The sequence below is a fragment of the Astatotilapia calliptera genome, chromosome 14 (assembly GCF_900246225.1).
Source record: "Astatotilapia calliptera chromosome 14, fAstCal1.2, whole genome shotgun sequence".
In the NCBI taxonomy this organism is placed as follows: Eukaryota; Metazoa; Chordata; class Actinopteri; order Cichliformes; family Cichlidae; genus Astatotilapia; species Astatotilapia calliptera.
In genome coordinates, this window is record NC_039315.1 from 24,550,521 (window position 1) to 24,572,387 (window position 21,867).

Consider the following 21,867-nt stretch of genomic DNA (forward strand, 5'->3'; position numbering starts at 1 on the left):
CTTGTTGTGCGAGGGCAAAAACTTTTGCACATTTCGTTGTCGATCGCCCGTTCAAGCCTGGGTGCTTTATCAACATAACAAATCACACATCCAGTGGAAACTTCATCCCCGTACATCGTGTCACCCTTGTCGTGTCAAAGGTCCTCGCCCTCTGTTGCCATCTTTGACTAAAGTTCAGTGTTTCAGAAAGGCATTACTGCTTTTGTTTATCTGCGTTCTGTGCTGTCAGAGCGTTCGGCGTATCATAGTCTCTAGTCTCCAGTCGTTTAGACCTCAGTGAATGCGGCGCTCAGGTTTAACTGAGTTTTTAAAGTGTGTGGTATCACGTCAGAAGTGTCACTCGGATGTGGTGGTGCTCATGCCTCCAGAATTATTATTATTATTTTTTTTTTTTTTGTGCCTCTCATCCCTCTTATACCCTTAACCTTTAGTGGCAAAGTACTCCTCATGCAAAATGAAAGGGGGAGAAAAAAAACCCCAAACTTGTCTTAACTGCAGTGTCCTTCCCTCTGTTCTGCCTTTTTATACATCTGTGTTTATGTTACGTGTCTCCAATTTAAAACGAGAAAAACAAAAAACAATAGCTAATAATGGACATATGACTTTGTAGTTCAATTTGATTGAAATATCCATGAGATTAAGTTATGCAATTCTACATCCGATTATTATTTTTCTGTTTGTGTGTTTTTAGTCAACAATGCTCATTCTCCTTAGTAACGTGCCTCAAACCAAGCCACTGCATGCAGTTTCAACTATGACATTTGTACAATGGAAAACTGAGCTTTAATAAAGATCTCAATGTTGAAACTTACCACTTCTATGAAAAGCGTCTTATTTGTAACAATTTCTGTTTTGCCTTTCAGATTTCTGTATTCATTTTTAATTTACACAATTACCTTTAGTGGGTACACACCCAAAAAAAGCACTGATACATTTCTAATAAAAATGCAGTAAAACACTAATTGTTAACCCACAGAGATATAAAAGTCAACAGAATACTGTAATAAACAAAATTCTAGTTAATATTTTAAAATTAAAGTGGAAGTCTGCAGTTTATATTAACCCATCTTATTCCTAAAATCAGGCTTAATAAACATGACCTGCCAAAAGGCCCAGTTGGTCCACAAAGTGAAAATTGCTAAAAAAAAAAAAAAAGAAGTGCAGTTTTAAAAAGTTTTTTTTCATAATAATCATCTAACTAAATAAATCTCAGGCAAAAGGATAATTTGCTGACAATTTCAAGGCCTTTGTATTTTCAGACATTACTCTGGCCTGCCAAACCAAAACAAGAATCCAAGCACCTGTTTGGATTCTTGCAGTTGCAAAGAATCCAAGCAAAAGCAGGTCTTTTATGACAGCAAAAGACCTGCTGTCGCTTATGACAGCAGGCAAAAACTCGAGTCATGTTTTTAAAATGCACTTTTTACTCTTAAGGGCAACTTGAGATGCTCTTGATCTGTCTTGTAAATAGGTGGGTTATTTAATGTTAACATGCTCATTTACAACAAAAGAGCTGCAAAGTTATTGCTGGGCTGCATCAGGTTTGTGTTAACATGATCCCACAATCTTAAGAGTGAATATCCATGAAAATTCACCCCAAGGTCAAACCTTAGGACCAAATCACAGGACTTTGTGATCAATTGAGAACAGTGGACGCAGCATATCAGCTGCTCAGCACGGCGGTAGAGGAGTGATTTGGGCTTGTTTTGCAGCTACCTGAACCCCCCCCCCCAGTCTTTTAATCAACTTTAAATCAAATCTACAAAAGAATATCTGAAAAAGAGAAGGTGACTGTAAAGCTCAGTGAACTGAAGCAACATTTTACAGAACAGTGGCCCAAAATTCCTCCACAATGCTGATGATATAGAAAACGATCAGTACAACTTCTTGCTACTGAGGGTTGATCTAAAAGCTGCTGAGTCATGGTGGGATGTACAAACTTTTCACAGGAGTACATACAGTCCTATAAAGGCGTTCATTTCACATGACTACCTTATCTTTCGTCACATCTAAGTTTCTTCAAAATGAACAAATGTGCTTTTGAAACCTACACAGCACATTTGAAACATTTAATGTAAATAGTTACACACAATTGATTTCTTGCCGATCTCATCAGCATCATTCTGAAACAAATCACAAAGACCTAATCACACACTCCTGCTCCCACGCACAGACCCCTGAGGCCAAGTTTCATCATTCAACTGTAAATGCAACACAACCAAATATACGAGCTTTTAGATTGCTGCTTTCCTCACTTTAATATTACTTAATGTACTAACACAGTCACACATAAAAGCTTTAGACTGTAATGGGCTTCAGTGTAATTTAGTTTTATTATGGACCTATTGTGCGCAGTCAACCATCGTTCCCTAACACGCGTCCCTCTGCGTGCCAGGGGTTCAGGTGTTTGCTGCTCCCCTCTGACTGAGAAACATGAGCAGACAAGCAGACAGTCACCCATCAACACACCCAGACCCGTACGCAGGGGACAAGGGACGCTTTAGAAACAGTCGCAGCGTTGTAGTATTGCATAGAGACTGTACAAGTTATCACATGCAGCTGCCAATTAACTCCTGGCCGGTGGCGGTTTATCTGCAGCACAGACTAATGAACTGCTTGGTATTTTCATACAGAGAGCGCAGAGATAAACGAAATTAAATGATGGGATGTTTCCAGGAGTTTGAGGCAGATGTGTTGATGTGTTTGTTTTTTTGTGAATCTTTGGTGGACCCAAAGTCCAGATTTTTTTCTTTAAAAGAGATTTAAACCTGTTTGCAGCCTTTGGATTTGAAGCACGCCTACTTTATTATTATTGTTACATTATTAATGACAAATTGGCATAAAGCTTGTGTGTTTAATCAAAATTTAAAAGGCCTTGTCCATGTTTCATATTGAGAAAATACTGCTCATTTCAACTCGGGGCCCTCCTCTTCTCTTTTGCTCTGCTGAATCTGTAAGGTTGCCTCGTGCAGCACTTTTCCCCAGAGAGCAGATAAGACACCTGTCGAACATTTCTGCTTCCATTTGCTGTCTACAGCTACTAGAGCTCACAACCCCTGTCTGCGTCTACACAGCATGGACATCAAACTCTTTTTCCTTGGATTGTGTGCCCTTTTCTGCATCTTCAGACCTCTCTCGGCACAATCTACATGCAAGCTGAAGGCCAAGTTCAACCTGGGCGGCTATAAGGACGTAGAAAAGAAGACTGTCGTGGTTGGGGGAATGTTTCCTGTTCACAAGCGCGTTGCTTCCAACAAGGGCAACACTTCGAGTGTGCCTCTCTCCTCAGGCTGTGTGGGGTGAGTCGGGCATGTTTATGTCTTTTTTCATCATCGTTGCTATGCTGGGTTAGTCTTCTAGCTTAGGGCGCTGGTATTAAACAAACTAAAATTAAACTTGAAAACTTATTTAGGATCTTAAATGAATAAAGAAATTTTATTAAAGTATCCTAATTTTAGTACTTTCCTACCTGACAGTTTACTCCTGGGAGTCTTGGCTTCATAATTTTATAACAGAATCAAGACGGAGTAGTGTAACACCTCTGGGGCCAATTAATTACAGCAGGCCATATTATTATGGAGGCAGGCCTACAAAGTGTAGCACACAACAATAATCAACAAATTTATTAAGGGCTAGTTTAAATTATAATGTCACAAGACTAAAATGGTTTGCAATTAGTTGGTTTTCATGTATTGTCATTTTCTGCATACACTGAATACCTGTATTAACTGAAAGAAAGGTTCTTTCTTGCACTACTGTTTGTACTGGCTGATCTTTATTAATCTGCTGTTCCTTCGTCACTTATCATCCTGTAGGTTTAACTTTCGTACCTTCCGCTGGGCACAGACCATGTTGTTTGCCATCAAGGAAATTAATGCAAGGGACGACCTGCTTCCCAAAACTGACCTGGGTTACGTCATCTACGACTCCTGCTTCACCATCTCCAAGGCTGTGGAGGGCACCCTGACCTACCTGACAGGCCAAGACGAAGCTGTACCCAACTACCGCTGCGGCGATGGAGCGCCGCTGGCTGCTCTAGTGGGAGCCGGGGGCTCGGATCTGTCCATCGCGACTGCCAGGATCCTGGGACTTTATCATTTTCCGCAGGTAAGCCTGACACTCGTGTCAAAAAATTTGATAAAGTTAAGGAAAATGAACAAAGATAAAGAGTTCAGGCAAAAAGCAACAGTGTGTTCGTACTCTTGTCTTTAGGTCAGTTATTGTTCGACATGCTCTGCTCTGAAAAGTAAGTTCCAGTTCCCCACCTTCTTAAGGACCATTCCCAATGACGAGCACCAGTCTACGGCTATGGCCAAGATGGTGCTACACTTTGGTTGGACTTGGGTGGGCAGCATAGCTGCTGATGATGATTACGGCAAGTACGGCATCAAAGACTTCAAGGACCAGGTTGAGCAAGCTGGCGTCTGCATCTCCTTCTCTGAGACCTTGCCCAAGGTAGACAGATTTCAGTCAGTTTTGCCAGTCAATCTTTATTTCCCTAAACCAACTGTTAGTTCACACAGGGGTTTCATTTCTGCTAAAAAAATTTGTACTCTGATCTTTGGACTTTAGGTGCATTCCCCAGAGGCCATCCAGCGCATTGTTCAAACTGTAATTGACTCCACAGCCAAAATCATTGTGGTCTTTTCATCTGACGTGGACCTCAGTCCTCTCATCAGTGAGCTGCTCCGCAACAATGTGACCAACCGTACCTGGATCGCCAGCGAGGCCTGGATTACCTCCGCTCTCATCAGCCGGCCACCTGGGGTGAGCAAACAGCTGACTGATGACCAAAAGAAATCCAGAAAGTTTAAACCAGTCTGGACCAAATTTTAATGTTTGAGCTTAGCTTGATTATTTGAATGCTTCTATCCAGGTGAGCTCAATCCTTGCCGGCACCCTGGGTTTTGGGGTGAAGAGGGCTGACATCCCCGGTCTTCAGCATCATCTACTGAATCTGGACCCCTATGCAGACTTGCTCACTGAGGAATTCTGGGAGACGGTGTGTTTGTTAACCTTAGGAACTTGCAAACATCTACATGGTAGAATCAGTATTGCAATGATAATTAAACTGTGAATGATGAACCTTCAGTGAAAACACTGACAATTAAACAGATCCCCCACAAAATAACAATTTTGTGATTTTACTTTTGCCTTGCAGCTGTTTAACTGCACGTTGGACTACAGCAAAGCTATGAGAATGGCAAAACAGAGGGCCACGTACGTGAACGGCACACTGTCCAGGACAGTGACAGGATTGCCTGATGGGCTGTGTACCGGGCAGGAGTCTGTGGCACAACTCAACAACACGTACTCTGACATCTCTCAGTTACGAATCACTTACAGGTCAGCTCACAATGCCACCGCTCAAAAAACAAACAACCAAAAACAGCAACTGATATATAACCATAACCCAGACAATTAAATGTGCTACTGTTGCAGCATACACTGAGAAAACTTTGTTGCTGTTGTCGCACAGTGCTCCTGAAAGCAATTTATAGTTATCTATTTTAGTTCTGTGTGTAAAGCCTCAGTAGCAGTGAGCCCTGTGTGAATCATTCACTCAGTGCAGTGTGTGCAGCTTTCCTGTGAACTGTTTCTACCACAGAAAATAGCTCCAAAGTAAGCAAGGTACTAATTCTGAAAAGGCACATTTGTCCTTTTGTTGTCTCGTTGTAGCAGGGTGGTAATGTTTATAATAATAAAGAAACTGTTTCACGCAGCGTGTACAAAGCTGTGTATGCTGTAGCCAACGCCCTGCACAACCTGGAGCACTGTGAACCCGGAAAAGGGCCGTTTGTCGGGAAAACATGTGCTGACATCAACAACTTTGAGCCGTGGCAGGTAAACGTGTGCAATAATGAGGTCACGTGTGTGCGTATTGTACTTTTGCTACTTAAACCTCAATTTTTCTCCTCCTTAGCTGATGTATTACGTGAAGAATGTGCGTTTCAAAATGCCAAACACAGGGGAGGAGATCTTCTTTAACGACGGAGATGTGGACGGCTTCTATGACATCATCAACTGGCAGGTCAATAATAATGGGGAGATATCTTATGTCACTGTGGGGAACTACAATGGCTCTGCAGCTCCAGAGAACAGGATGACCATAATGAACGACTCCATCGTGTGGAACAATGACATGTTGGAGGTCAGCGGTATATCGATAAAGAAGAAGTTAGCATATGCTCCTTTTAGATTATGATTCGGTAGCTCATGTATTTCTGTTGCTATGTGTGAAAGCCTCCTCGGTCAGTGTGCAGTGAGAACTGTCAGCCGGGCACCAGGAAGGGGATTCGACAGGGAGAGCCGGTCTGCTGCTTTGACTGCATTCCCTGTGCTGACGGAGAGATCAGCAACACAACTGGTCAGTAAACAACAGGACCACATTTCTTAAATGGTACATGGGCTCTTTCTTCTACTCTACTTGAGTACTCAAAGCACTTTGTACAACTTGCCTCATTCACACATTCATGCTTTAAGTGCTTCCTATCTAACATTCACATTTAGAAATACACAGAATTACACTGCGTGTTACAGTCACTGTTGATAATTTAAAACTCAAGAATTTTGAAATAGACCCAACACCATTAGCACATGTAGATTATGGTAAACATGGTCCTGATGCCCTCGTATTACACTTGGCCTCCCTTTATCACAGATGCTCGTGAATGCATCCTTTGCACTGGCGATTTCTGGTCCAATGCGGCTCATGACGCCTGTGTACCAAAACTCATTGAGTTCCTGGCCTTTGGAGAACCACTGGGAATTACTCTTATTGCCATTTCTGCCTTTGGAGCTTTAGTCACCATCGCTGTCGGGGTGAGAAAAGCCAAACACAAAATTATACCTGAGAGAAGCTCCGATGTGGAGAGGAAACAAGCAAAAAAAAAAAAGTTAAACTTCTTATTTTTTTCTCCCAGGTATTGTTTATTATGCACATTGGCACCCCTCTGGTGAAAGCCAACGATACACTGTTGAGTTTTTCACTGCTCTTCTCTCTGGTGGTGACCTTCCTCTGCTCCATCGTCTTCCTCGGAGAGCCACAACACTGGAGCTGCATGACCAGTCAAGTAGCCTTGGCTCTAGGATTCGCCCTCTGCCTTTCCTCCATAATTGGTTGGTGACCAATTGAAATCATTTTTTCCATTTTTTTTTATAGCTTACTTAACCTTTTTATGTTCCTTGATCCAGACAAAATAAAATCACTGAGATTTTCTCTATAAGGGGCAAAAAGGCAATCTGTGTGTTCACAGTAAACTTTTTTCTTTCAGGTAAGGCAGCAGTATTGATGCTGAGAGCCCAGGTGCTGAAAGCTGCCCGAGCCCGAGCAAGAGCTGCTGCCAAAGCTGCAAAAGCTGCTGCAAGAGCAGCTGCCGAAGCAGCGGCGAATGATGGCAGTCCTGATGTCATCGTAACCAACACTCTCCACAATGACACCAGTGCCCCTCCTATCCCTGAGGTCGACCGTCTCACCCGTGCTCACCAGAGGGCAATAGCTGCTGTAGCTACATTAATACAGGTAAACATAAATAATTCATCAGTGGGGGTAAACCTTAATCAGCTGTAAAATACGACATCTGTCCCTGACCTCTAAATGTTTGTAACATAAAACCATGTGGAAATATAGCGGACATTAACATCCTTCTTCCCAGGCTATAGCGTGCACAGTGTGGCTCATTGTCCTACCTCCACAACCCGTCAAGAACACCTCTGGTCAGAATATAAAGATCATTCTTGAGTGCGATCAAGGCTCAGTGGTTTTCATCTGTTGCATCTTTGCTTATGACATCCTGCTGGCTCTGCTGGCCTTTATCTTTGCCTTCATAGCTCGCAAACTGGAGGACTATGTCAGGTAGGTCACACAAGGAAAGTTAAGCATTAGCAATGCACACCCTAATTTTTCTTGTGGGGGAAATATTTCATAACACACAATGTCATTTATATATTCATCACATTAATTGTGTTCTCTTTTTAAACACTTTCACAGTGAGGCAAAATGTCTTACCTTCAGCATGCTGGTCTTCTTCATCGTGTGGATCTCTTTTGTCCCGGCTTACCTCAGCACCCGTGGCAAGTTCATGGTTGCCGTTCAGATTTTTGCCATCCTGGCTTCCAGCTTTGGCCTGCTAACCTGCATCTTCTTGCCTAAGTGCTACATCCTTTTGATCAAACCTGATCGCAATAAGGAGGAGCTGATGAAGCCCCGACCCAAACCTAAAGATGGAACCTCAACTGGGACGTCAGCGTCTCTCGCTACGACTGCAACTGAGGCTACAATTGCAACCACTGCTATCGATGACTAGTGGCGAAGTAATAACTAAAGTTAGCCACAAATGTAAAAATAATGTAGACAGAAGTTGTGCCACTGACTCAATGAACAGCTGTTGCTGCTAATTAGGCTTTCTAGTCATGTTGATCACATCATCATGCTTGTTCTATAATTAATGGGCAAAATATTTTATTCTGAAAAAGATATATATATTTCTTTTGGATCCACAAGTATTCATGCAAAATTATGTACGTGTCTAAATACCTAAATAGACTGAATGTGTGTACCTTCACATGCATTTCAATAAGTGATATATTAGATAGACCAAAAACAGCTATTTTGTAGATATAATAACAAGTTCAGGCTGTTACTGTAAAACCTCTTTGAATACCATTTTCAAACACTTTGCAATTTTTAAAAAGGAAATGCATACAAATAGCTTCGTGTAAAAAAACACAGAAATGCATGTATAGTGCACCTCTGCTGGATAATTTTATTACTCAATAATATAATAAATGTTATTATCATTACAATTATCATTATGTCATTATCATTATCATTTTTCTCCTTAAAGAGAAACATTATTATTATTTTTGTAGATTTTTTTTTTTATATATTATGCTAGATAACTTTAATAAAAAGTGGATCAGATGCCTTGGAGTTGGCCTCCTGTGTTGTCTTCCGCAGTACAAATGAGTTTGTGATGAATGTTACTGGCGCACTATCAGCCTTGCATAGTGCCAAGTACCTCAGTATCCATGTGTGGGGCACTGAGTCATACACTTTGTTGAAGTCAATCCAAGCAGTGCTTAGGTTGGTCTGCCTGGTCTTAGAGCCCTGGTGTACTGCTCTATCAACCAGGAGCTGGTGCAATAACCCTCTCACGTTATTTCTAATGCCTTTCTGAGTTGTGCTCATTGTAGCTCTCTTCACGACAGCACAGACACAGGTTGGTTCTTTGAAACGGGCGTTTATTACTTGGGCTTTCTCGCCTCAGCTTCACCATCGCCAATACGCCATGAGAACTGGTCACGAGTGAACATTACAAACCAATTAGCAACTTTACAGTACACATATCAAGTCCAAACACAAATAAAAACATTTCTCAAATGACAAATACCTCGTTGACTGCTTGTCCTGAAAAGAGGTCCTTAAGTCCTTGTGTTGCTTTTACTTTTAATAAACTTTTAGCTCAACACGCTTCATGAAAGACATCTGCTCTCGCAGTCCATGAAAAGTCTCTTGTACTCTCGTTAAGGATATTCTCACGAGACACTAGCTCTTACACTTTACACATGCAAATTTCAAATAAAGACATCAGTGTTGTGGAGAGGCAGGTAAATGCCTGGTAGTTTGATGCCATTGTGCCCTTGTGGGGCTCCTTCATGATTAGGATTGTTTTGCCATTCAGTGTCATGGTCCTCCAGTGCTGGCTCACCCTATTCTCTCTCTATCCCTCCACTCTTCATCTTCTATCTCTGTGTATAGCTGTGCGTGCGTGTGTGTGTCCAGCACACCTGTGCTGATAAACTCACCTGTTGAAAATCCTGTGATCACCTGGTCACTACTTAGGAGTCTTGTTGGCTACTCTTGCCTCAGTCTGTGCTGTGCTTTTCTTAGATTTCCACCTTACCTGTTCTGTTCCCCTCTGTGCAGGACTCGGGGATCCTTCCCAAGTGAGATAGAGTTTTTCCTGTGAAGACATATTCTGTTAATTTACCTGAACTGGAGCCCTGAAACCCTCTGACTGCTTATCCATCTTCATCCATTGTCATTCACAGTAAATAAATGCACTGAACTTAACCTCCTGAGCTCCATTATGAGTCCACCAGTTTATATCTGTTATGACAGTCTAGATAAGTACCTGCTGTTAGCAGCCCTGTTATTTTTGCTGCCAGGCAATCATGGAGTCCTGTTCTTCCTACAGCCAGTCTGTTCACTGAAGTGCAGAAGGCTGTTATTAGAGACAGGTCCTATATGAAAAAGAGGTACAACAAAAAGGCTATAACTGAGGCTCTAGAAACTGCCAAACAAAGCCTCACGGCTCTGACCACTAGGCTGAAGAGATATACCAGAGAAGCCAAGAGAATGAATGGCCTGTTCTCCAAAGATTCATCCAGAGTGTTTGCTTAGCTACAAGGGAATAATAGCACAAGGACAGACCCATACACACACATCTGTGAGAGTGAGGTATTACACAACACCAAGGCCAAGTGGCTGGTAGATACAGCAACCTCACAGAGCGAGAGCCAGCCAACATCTCAAAGGCAGACAGACGTCAAATAACAAGTCTTCAGGATGAAGAGCTGGACAGCACCAGAGCCTGCCGTGATCCATTAGTAAAGACAACACTGTAGGCCAAATCCAAGGGAGTAGCATAAGTTACCATCAAATGCAGAATATACGAAAGTGATGCACTGTCCCCGCTGTTCTTCAGGAAAAGTTCTCCAGGCTTCTTAAAGGACATTCAAAGCTTTTCTTTGGGTGTTGGGTGCCTTTTGTTTCGTAGATGATCCCACACTCCATTGATAATATTGAGATCTGGGATTTGGGGATGTCGATCCAAGTTTGATAGTGTTAAATTTTTTTAATTGTGTGTTTTTTGATATATGTAAAAAAACATACTGCATCAATATATATGGAGTGATGAAAGATTAAAAAGATATGATGAATTTTTCAGACTACTTTTATGAGATGGAGAGATATTAATTATGATGGATTGCATGTGATGGCCTCTTACTGCTGAAGAGACAAAAGGAAGCACAGAGACAGCAGAGCGCACCATGATGTCATGTGTCTGTGTGTGTTTGCTGCTATAATGCTTTGATAATGTCTGTGTTACAAAAGATGAAAAAGCTATATTTTGTGTTGCTTTATGCCTCTTTCACCGTCATCATCATCATCATCATCATCATCACTCATCACTGCTATTTTTTTCTGCACGTCAACCTATGTGCTGATCTGTGTGTGTGTGTGTGTGTGGGGGGGGAGGGGGACGGTGAACTGTGTCCAATCAAAGCTATCGGTGCGGACGGTAATAAATTCTCCTGGTGACAGAGGGGTGAAGGAAGGAATGTTTATAAGTTATTGTCAGCTGACGACAATGAACAGAAACACTGGTGCTAAACTGAGACGCGTGCACGTGCATCACTGCATATATATGTGTGTTAATCTTACTTTGCTTCTGAGCGTGCGTCCGTGCTTGTTTTCAGTTATCTGTAGGCTGTCAGAACAGTTTAAATCATTACAGTCTGTTGTTTTAATAAATGTTAATTTTCAACACCTGTCTGCTATAAATACAAGCGTTTAAATGCCATCAAACTGATGACTTATAGCATTTGTATTTCTTCCCAAATGTAAAATCCAGTGTTTAGCATGTCTCCATCCGTATAAAATCTAATTAATATGAAATTCAATAAGTTAAAAATCTAGATACTCATAATGGTGGAAGTTGGGAAATTCCTGTGTTGCAACAGCAAAAGCATGAAAATGACTGATTGATCGAGAAGGTGGGACTGTTTTTTGTTCTGTGGCTCTGATTAGTTATCAGTTACCATCATGTTCATGCAAGAGTTATGGAAGGGTATGCTCTAATAAAGACAAAGAGGAATTTAGATCAGGGCTTGCCAGAGTCTGTCTACACCTTTTAAACTGCCAGCATGAACTCAAAATTTAACAGCACATGACATGGAAACAGGAATTTGTGGAGGTAAGTGTCTTAGATTACAGTGATGTACCACGGAGATAGACTTACACAAGATTTCCAGAATTGCTTACTTGGTTATCTTTGTTAACAGGCTGTCTGTGTAGGTTCTCAGTAAACGTGCTCTCTGACCTTGAGGTCGAGGTCACTGAAATTCAAACTCTTCTGAGATTTTTAAATGATGGTGTCAATTGGAAAATCCTAGAGGATTTTCAGAACCTGACCTTTGGCCTTGAGGTCAAGGTCACCAAAGTTCAAACTCATTCAAGAGTTTTGGTAGATGCACCTAAATGGCAAGGTAGGATATATCACAGGGCAGGGACTGGAAACTCAGAAACTGAGAGGAAAGGGCATAATACCAAATGCCAAGATGAATAGAACCGAATATTGCTGAATTTGAAATGTTTTTTCTTTTGGCTTACTTGTTGTTTCCTGAACAGAGGCAGCCGAAGGCTACATGACTGGCAGGCGAGAATATGAGAGCGCTGGAGAGTAGGCAGACAGGTGGAAAACAGGTAAGTCATTTCCTTAGCTGGGAATAGGATAAACAGATTGGTGTAGACAGACTCAGGTAAATGGATATCCAGGTAAACCGATTTTCAGATTGGGGTCCAAGCAGACAACTAGGAAGGAGAACAACACACGATACCATAGAATAAAAGCCAAAAACACAGGTAAAAAGGAAGGCCTGATTACCATGGTAACGACAAGAACAGCCTAGCAGAGACAGCTACACCGTCCAGCCTTTAAATACCAGGAACCAGGAGCCCATGCATAGGCCAGTACAGCAGAACCAGCCCAATAATTCCACCTGAAGCTTCGGAGTAAAGAGTTAGAAGTGGAGAGAAAAAGAGGAAGAAGACCCAAACTCTATGTTGCTGGGTCCATAACAGCATACGAATTATTTATAAGACTTTCCACTCATTTAAAAATGTTGTTCATTTCATTGGTATGTTATTTTAGCAGTGGTATTCCATCATGATAAGCAAGCCAAGCAAGGCAGTGCTTAATTTCTCAATCTAAAAACAGACATAAATTAAAATATACAATGTTGTTGAAATGCCATGAAGCTGCTTGCGTGTTTGCATGTATCCTTTACATTACTGTCATCTTGCGGCTGCAGTCTGCTATTGCCTCTGAAAGCTGCACTGATTTCCTGCTCGTAGGAAACTATAGCTGTCTCTGTTTTACAGACATGTCTGTTAACTACTGGACTGGAGCTGGGCAAACAGGGTTTTTTAAGTGCATCTTTTACTTTAAACTGATGGGAGACCAGAGATCAGTTCTAATCCTTGCTTTGTGTGGGAATCACACAACTACCTTGGCCAAGAAGTGTGATGGAGAGAAAATGAAGTTGTGCAGAAAAAGAAATGTGAGGGTAATGGGGAAAGTCTCTGCTTGCTTTTCCATACAATTTACAACATGTCATTGCAATTTAGAACAAAATACTACTTCCTTACATGAAGCTTATCAAAACTTGCCTTCACCTCTTCTCATAGCTTAAGTTACCCTCACTGGTTACACAGGCAGGTGGCTGTAAACAGTAAACACCATTAAGGACCTTTCATCGTCATGAAACCAGTCACTTCTGAATAGTTTCCATGACATTTGTGTTATTCTTAATGTCAAAATGATACTTTGCACTCAGGGACCCAAGCGTGTAAAGGATCACTTGAGCTCCTGGTGATCTGTATGTGCGTAATTCACAGACATATTTCATTTAGTTTATACAGCTATATTCCTTTTTCTATTTCTATTTCTATTGATACTTCAGGCGTATGTTAAGAAGATCACAGTGTTGGCAGCTGACACCTGTCACTAACTGTATTTATACAGTCTATTTCCCCCCTGTGGAGTGAGAAGAAAAACGCTTGCAATAAAAAATCATTATAACGTTTTCAAAGCTGCAATTATCTCTTTCCAGCATCTCATATTAAAGATAAAATGAATTAACCTGTCAATTCTACTAATTTTTTTTTGTTAAAAGAGAATTAAATAGCTGCTACATATAAAAAAACACTTTGTGAGAGAAAATGGAGACCCCTGGGAGGTGCAAAGGCTCAACATGCGTCTTCTAATTTAATAGTGGAAGGAGCAGCTGTCCTGTTTTGTTCCACACAGTTTTGCACCAGTGTAGTTCATATGTGTGTGTGTGTGTTTGTGTGTCTTTTTGTTTAAACTCTATAATGTCACCACGTTTTCTTTATCACCCTCTCACCATTCCTTTACTGCATTTCACCCTTCCCCCCCCCCCCCCTCTCTCTCTATATATATATATGTAGTCTGCATATCCACCTATACTGTAGTATTTGCTGTAGTAATAGTAGTAGTACTATCAGTTTACCTTTCCGTGAGACCTCATGAAAACAACACGAATGACGGATTTTGTTCGTGCTAGAATTTCCACCCTAGTGACTCCAACATTGCACACGGGTCAGGTTCGATACACACTGTGTGACAAATTTTCTAAATGACCTCGAAGGACAACAGGTCTCCAAGTAGAGGTGGTGTGTGCAGGTCCATGTGAACTTTGGAAATATGCTGGTTTATCTCAAGAGACCAAAAGTGGATGCACTAAGCTAGGAGGAAATTAACTCCCAACACTGGGAGATGCTAAAGCTCTGAGCCATGTGAAATCCTGGCCAACTAACACATAACACTTCTAACTACTACCGGCCTGAATGTTACTCTCCAGTGTAAGAAGAAGGAAACTTGATTTGATGTCAGAGGGCTGCAGTGACTTTTGCAGAAAGGGAAGCAGACACAAACAGCACCCTCCACCTATTAACAAGACAAATAATAACCATTTTATGCTGTCCTTGATTCTTTAAATATGCTGATAGCCTCCTGTAGCTTCATGCACTCTACATGGATGTCTTAGTAAATTATTATTATTTGTATAATCAAATAAACATCTACTATACAATCAAAACAATTCTCTACTATTATCTGACAATGAGGAGTCGTTTTTAGAACCATTTCTTTAGCAAAAGAAGCAATAAAACACTACGAAAATATCCAATACATAGAAAACTATCATTGTCAAATTTGCATAAATTATCAAAAGTAAAAATAAATATATCTTACAAAAATATTAAGCTCTATATAAAGCTCTTGAGAAGTGGAGATATAGACATTACTTTTATTTTTATTGCACAGAAGGACAAGAGCGTGACAGTTATGTGCAAACAGCATCCAGGCTCGAACACAACTTCAGCTCTTTGCAAGCACCTGCACAGACAGCATGCTAACACTAAGCTAAGCTAAGCTAAGCTAAGAACCCAGCCCAGCAGACCGAGCCTGAATTTCAACAAGTAATAAAGTGATGCTCAGTCAGGTTTACAGCTTCCGTTTCTACCTGTTCATGTTTCTAAGGTAGAATCATTGTGATGATTGCTTTGAAGTCTCCTTAGGCTGGTTTTCATGTTTTGCTTTGTATTCATACTTGCACACTAAAACAAAGACCTTATGTCTATCTTAATTAGCACAGGGTTTTATGTTGGTGCCTGGAACTGTTGCCTCAGGTTTAGATTGTTAACTGGTAATGTGTGATTTAGTAGTTTTATGAGAGTTGTGTAACAAATTACTTTCTTAAATAAATAAAATAGTTAATGCATTAGCAACAAGTAAAATGTTATACATTACTTTTTTGTGTAATGAACCCAACACTTGTCGTCAGTAAGAAAACTTATCTATTGATAAATGACAGAAGCTTATCTCTTTTCTATTCCCAGCTGTTTCATAACTGAACAATGGAAGTAGTTTCAGCAGCAGCTTAATTCTCACACTAGTCTCCTGTTAGTCTCCCATCACAGATGGAAAGTTTATCCACAATGAACAAACAAAGATAACTAGAAAAGTCTCTGGGCCTCTCAGTTTGACAAGCTCTTGTCATTGTTTATGGGTCGTAAAATGAAGACATGCTACAGTTTCATACAGCATCCAAGGCAAGCAGTTTCCAGTAGCAATAGCCAGTTGTAGCCACAAGATGGCAGTAATGTGAAGGATGGTTGCAAACATGACACTCTTTATGGCAGAACAATGTTTGAGATTAAAGGAGAGGGTTCACTTTAACTCTGGTACATTTCACCTCATGTCTATTTTTAGATTTGATTAGGCAAGCAACTGAAGCGACTCCAAGTGTAGAATTGCACTGATCTGTGTAAATACATTGAGTTATCTGGACAACTGGAGCCTGGAATGTCCTCTGGGAACCAGTTGTTATTGACAAAATGATGGGCAACAAGCAACCTCCTTGTGTTTGAACCCAAAAAAGGATGTAGGTTCAACTCGTGTCTCCTCTCTCGTGTAGTAATGTGAGTAAGTAAGTAATTCTTCATCCAGTAAGACGAAGAACAAAATTATCTTTGAGCTAACTGTCCCAAGGAAGAAGTTAGTATACGAAATGACTGACATACTCAGATCTTTGCTGTTAGTGCAGTGATCTGGCTGAAGAACCATCACCTAACCTGTGGAAGCAGGATGCCACTGATGTTGGTACGTGAGGACTAACTGGAACAAGCCAGAAAGACTTGGCTGACAAGTCAGAGAAAAGTAGCTTTTGGCTCTTACTGTGGAAAGAAGTAAGTAAGAAGTAAGTATTGGATGTAAAACCTAAACTGAGATCTAGTTGCAGGAGACAACAGGGAGACTTTTCTGCTCTGCCAACAGAAGAAGGAAAGAGTGAAATTTTGAATATTGAATGCGTCCGGCTGAAGACCCTACAGGTGACCTAGCAGGCGCAACAAGCAGAAATTCCCCAGCCGATTAACAACTTTGGTTAAATGGAAAAAGAAAAAAAAAACTGATGCAGTGTTTCATAGAACCAGATGTAAAAACTGAAGAAACATGTCTGTAATTTTATATATATTTCTGATATTTTAAGTTGTTTTTTAATATATCAGACATTTTAAAAAGATACTGCGTAAACAACGAAGTACAAAGTCCCAGCAAGTTTCCAATCCAAATTAGCTGCTGACCACAGGCGGAGGTTCACCCTGTAGCCAGCACTGACCCCAACCTTTGCCCTGGGCCCCTCACATGTCCAGTGAGCTATCAGGCTCCCATTACTTGGTTGAATAATTTAGGGCTGACACTCCATCACTGATCTATTCACTTGACCTCTGAGGACACCAATCTTTGGGTGTCCACTGTGCATTTAAACTGGTGCATGCGTTTGCTTTTTAAGGTCTGTTGGCTGGTTAATAAACCACTAATGGATCAATATAAAAGAGAAGCATTTTTGTCTACCTCTGTCAGAAGTCAAGACACTTGAGAAAGTTAGCAAAAGTTCTGAGACTGCATTATGTGCCAAGCTTTCCCGCAAAGCTCACTCTTGTCCTTCAAGTGACAGCACTTTACTAAGCCTGCTTTTAAATGAACTCCACAATAAGCCCAAATCCTCTTTCTGCTTTCCTGCTTTTGCTTTTACCTTACTGCTTGTATTTGACTAGCGTTATGTTGAGTCAGGTGGAGAATAGCCCCGTAGGTCCTGTGCTCTCCTGACATTAATTTGCATCTCATCAGCATGCTATCCCTCTCCTCTCCGCAGACAATGCTTGAAAGAGTGCACCGATCGGGTCCTTCCATTCACCTTCACTTACCCCCCTTCTTTGCACCATTGTGCTTTGCTGTTTTATTCACCGGTTTCTGGCACATTCTGGCAGGAAATATAATTTACATCTGACTATGGTTTAAAAAAAACGTTATTGAAATGTTGGGTTCAATTTTGAGCATCAAACTTTGCTTAGAAAAAATGAAATCACATGTCCTTACATGCAAATCTGCAAGCATGCACACACAGAATTTACACATGCAATACAAGTTGAAATAACATAGTGATCTACACAGCAGTTCCATGCCCTGACTCTCTTTTTTGGTCACCTAATCTACTGTGAATATTTACAAACTGGGTTTCCCTGTTTATATTTTAATATCTAAATTGCTGCATTGGTGTCAGTGCTATAGATGAAAAAGAAGCAAAGGGGTGTGCGCTTCAAACAATCACGTGCAGTGTGTATTTCCAATTTACAACTTCTCTCTATAATTGTGCGTTATGAGCTCGGGCTTGTGTGTTTGCAATGTGTGTGTTATCGTGTCTTTTTATATTTCTTTCACCTGTTTTAGAACTCAGATTTGTTGTGTACTCCTGTGTGTGTGTGAGACTGTGCGAGTGTGTATGTATTGTTGACACCCAGTCATGTTTGGCTCCCTCCTTTTAGGCCAGCGCAGGCTGTGACGAGACAAGGAAACTGGGATCCTGTTTCAAGCTGGATGAGGCTATAAGAGACCAGGGAGCACTCTGCACAGACAGACACACTGACAGGCACAAAGGAGAGAAAAAGAACCAAGTTCAAAGAGAAAGAAGATCTAAGGACAGTTTCAGATAGTTTGGTAGAAGGTATCTAAAAAGTACTGAGAGCATTGCTGGGTGATTACAGGACAGTGAGATATGCATCACTCATTGAGGCTGGAGTAACCGTCATCTCCAAACGAAGGTGCAGGATCGAGAAACATTTGGAAACCTTAAGTGTGCTCTTTTCACCTTGATCCCGGAGCTTTGCTCTTGAGGGGAGGGGGCCACGCTCTGGGGCCATGCTAGCTGCACGAAGCAGCGGAGGGGGCATCGGAGGGCCCGGCGGGCACCAGCCTCCCCACGTGCACCGAAAACACTCAGTGGCCTCTCTCAGTGGGCTAAAAGCCCAGCGCAGCAACTCCCAGGATGCCAAGCGCAATTCCTCCTCCGGGAAACAGGTGGCACAGCATAGAAACAAGGCAGCAGTAATCAGAGAGATGGAGACCAACTGGTACCTGAAAATGTTTGGCCTGGGCAAAGACGAGACAGTTGCACAAAAGACTGGCATGCTGTACAGGTCAGTTAAACCCTGTCTAAGTGTGTGTGGGCATGCTTGTCAGTGAGTGATTGTAGATACTTGAGAGTGCAAACAGACTGATGGCCTAACGTGTTACACAGAGCAGCTTGTTGATGAGCACAAATCATTTGTGAGGTGAATCGTACACTCACCTCACAAGTACTTTGGAACACACACAAAGACCCAAAAACGTCTTTTTTATGATTATCTACACATCGTTAACACCTGTAAGTTTGTTTGTGCAACTGTCAGGAAATTCATAAAGTGCGTGCATGCACACTGTTAGATTGTTCAAGTATTTCTGTGCTGGATCCTCAGAGCTATCTGATGACAAGCGGTTCCCCCTCCGTCCAACCGTTTCATTTGTGTGTCACAGCAGTCACGCCGGTCATTACGACCTCGGCTTAAAGTTGTGTCACCGGATCTGTCCTTAATGCTAATAGCAAGCATCTGTCTCGCTGGTGGTGTTGACATCTTCCACCACCATGGTGACAAAACATGGAGGCTGGAGGGAGTGTTTTCATTCTTTTATGTGTGATTGACAGACAGGAAGCACCAATAGCGTTGATTCCTAATCCCAATTTTTTGACGTAGACTAGCAGCGAGTGTCTTTCTTTTCTTCTTCTTTTTCCCCTCACACATGGATATTTTTAGTATCGGGTTCCCCCAGCCCCCTTGCAATGTCTCCCCCTCTCATTGCTCCACTGCTCTCTCTTGTTGCTAAATGCCTAATCCATCTGTGTCCCATTCCAATCATTCAAGCCTAAAGCTCCACATTTATCAGTCTGCAGTCCTGCCTCTTCCTTTCCCTCCTTCTTCTTCCCTCTCTATATTCTCTGGCCTCTCTGCTGCTTTTGGTTTTGTTCCCTTTAATTTAGAAAAAACAAAGCAGAGCAGGGGAAAGAGACCAGAATGTTAAAGCAGCAAGGGACACGCTGTGATTAAATAAGGTTGAGGTCTCACAAATATTGATGGATTCATTTATGTTGCAGAGCAGCCATTCAGAAAGGATTGCTATAATCCAAACTTATTTGTTCAGTCTTCATAAAAATTAACTGGCAGAGGGTCAAAGAATCAAACTGTACACCCACACACAAACGTGCACACACTGTGTGTGTGGCTCAGTTGTAAACTTACAAAGGAGATTATTTTCCCCAGTGTTGCACATTGTGTTTTGCCTACACTGGCTTATTGGAAGTATTTAGGAATAATGGTAAAAAAGAACAAAAAGGCAGCTTGGAATAGTTTGCAAAAAAAATATACTGTACTGCATTACCAATATTGATGGTGTTACGCTGTCATCATAGCACCCCGGTGCAAATTTGCAGGAATAATGCACTCACAAAATATTTCTTTGCCTTTTTTGTGTTGCTTTCAAATTGTTTCAGAAAATTGCACAAAGGCACATTATAACAAAGAATTAAGTAAAAGTAAGCCCGACTTGTCTAACGAAAAATGCACATTAAGCATCGGAGTGCTGTTTTCAAATGTGGCTTCAAATGGTATTAAACAGTCTTTCCGATGACATGCTTGGGGCTACACACTTCACGTGCTCTTTATTTACGCGCTCATAAAAGTGTGATGAGAGCCTCTCGCGGTTTGATTGACAGCACTACTGCTGCGTGTGGAACGTGAGGACAGTGTGAGTGTGTGAGTGAGTGCATTTAATGGGCATGTTTCCAAAGTGGTGAGCTCAATGTGCCACCAATAAAACCAACACTGTGTGAATCACTGTAAGATTAGCACGACCTTCACACGTGTGCACTTACCCTCTCTAACATAGACAAAAAAAGCTTTGTAATTGTTTCCGTTTAGAGAGTCGGTACTGATCATTTTGTCCGATCACTTGGACTCAACTGTTATGTTGTGGATGCAGTCTTCTACTTGAAAGAACAGATAACAGTTTCCTCTGACCTAGAAATGCATGAACCCCTCTACAAGTCTCCGTCTTGCCAGTCAGCCAACTCGTGCCTGACACACACACACACACACGCACGCACGCACGCACGCACGCACGCACACACACACACACACACACACACATCTGCCAGCGCTGCGCTTTGAACCGCTGATGTGATGCCAAACATCATGCGATGACTGGCTATCTGCTCTGCCTTAATTTAAATCAGAACAATTGATGCAGATTTTAGCTCTCTGGTGATTCTTCTTGAAACTCGGGACAGACCATAACAAGAAATAATCTGCTTTTTAACCACTTCTTTATAAATTGCCTTTTCTACCCCCGTGCTAATGTATTCCTTTCTGTGCCACAAATTCATTAAATGCTCATTTATTTATTATTTGACAAAACAGGGTATTTATACGATGTTTTCACTAATTGCTTTTGTTCAGGTATTGAAAATTTAATTAACATTTTCTGCTTAGCCAAATTAATTATGCAGTTGAATTTGCATTTTCTTTTGCAGCCAGATAGTGAGAAATAACCTCGTAAACTTGCTTTCATCATTGTTTGTTTACCCTTTATTGCAAAGATATTATGGATTACTTTAGTTTTTAAATAAAACATGGAGAGTATTTGTCAGGGACAAGTTTTGGAAAATATAGCCTAGGTGTTACAATGCAAACACTCTGTTCATGTCCAAATTGAGGCAACAGTATACTTAAACTCACCCGACGTTTTATTAGGTACACCTGGCTTCTAACAGGTTTGACCCCCTTTTGTCTCCAGAGCAGCATTAATTCTTGATTGAACAAGGTGCTGAAATCATTCCTCAGAGATTCTGGTCCATGTTGATGTGACAGCATCACACACTTGCTGCAAATTTGTCCCAAAGGTACTCTGCTGGCTTAAGATCTGGTGCCCGTGGAGGCCATTTGACTACACTGAACTCATGTCATGTTCAAGAAACCAGTTTTAAATGAGTTTTGTGTCATGGAGCGTTATTCTGCTGCAAGCTACAGAGGGATGGTCAGTAAGTTTACTCAGGTAGGCTTTGACATACGATGATTAGTTTGTACAAGGGGCCAAAGTGTGCCAAGAAAATACCCCACACATCAGC

General features: G+C 41.4%; 1 protein-coding gene across 1 annotated transcript; it reads left to right on the top strand.

Moving 5' to 3' along the window:
• Nucleotides 1–3,075: 3,075 nt before the first annotated feature.
• vmn2r1 (vomeronasal 2, receptor 1) lies at nt 3,076–8,515 on the top strand. The gene is made up of 14 exons (XM_026192868.1): nt 3,076–3,299; nt 3,816–4,107; nt 4,213–4,455; nt 4,573–4,767; nt 4,877–5,002; nt 5,162–5,346; nt 5,724–5,844; nt 5,924–6,151; nt 6,244–6,367; nt 6,662–6,822; nt 6,924–7,119; nt 7,275–7,522; nt 7,656–7,855; nt 7,991–8,515. The coding sequence occupies exons 1-14, from the start codon at nt 3,076–3,078 to the stop codon at nt 8,304–8,306; spliced, it is 2,859 nt and encodes a 952-aa protein (XP_026048653.1). The 3' UTR covers nt 8,307–8,515.
• Nucleotides 8,516–21,867: the final 13,352 nt, after the last annotated feature.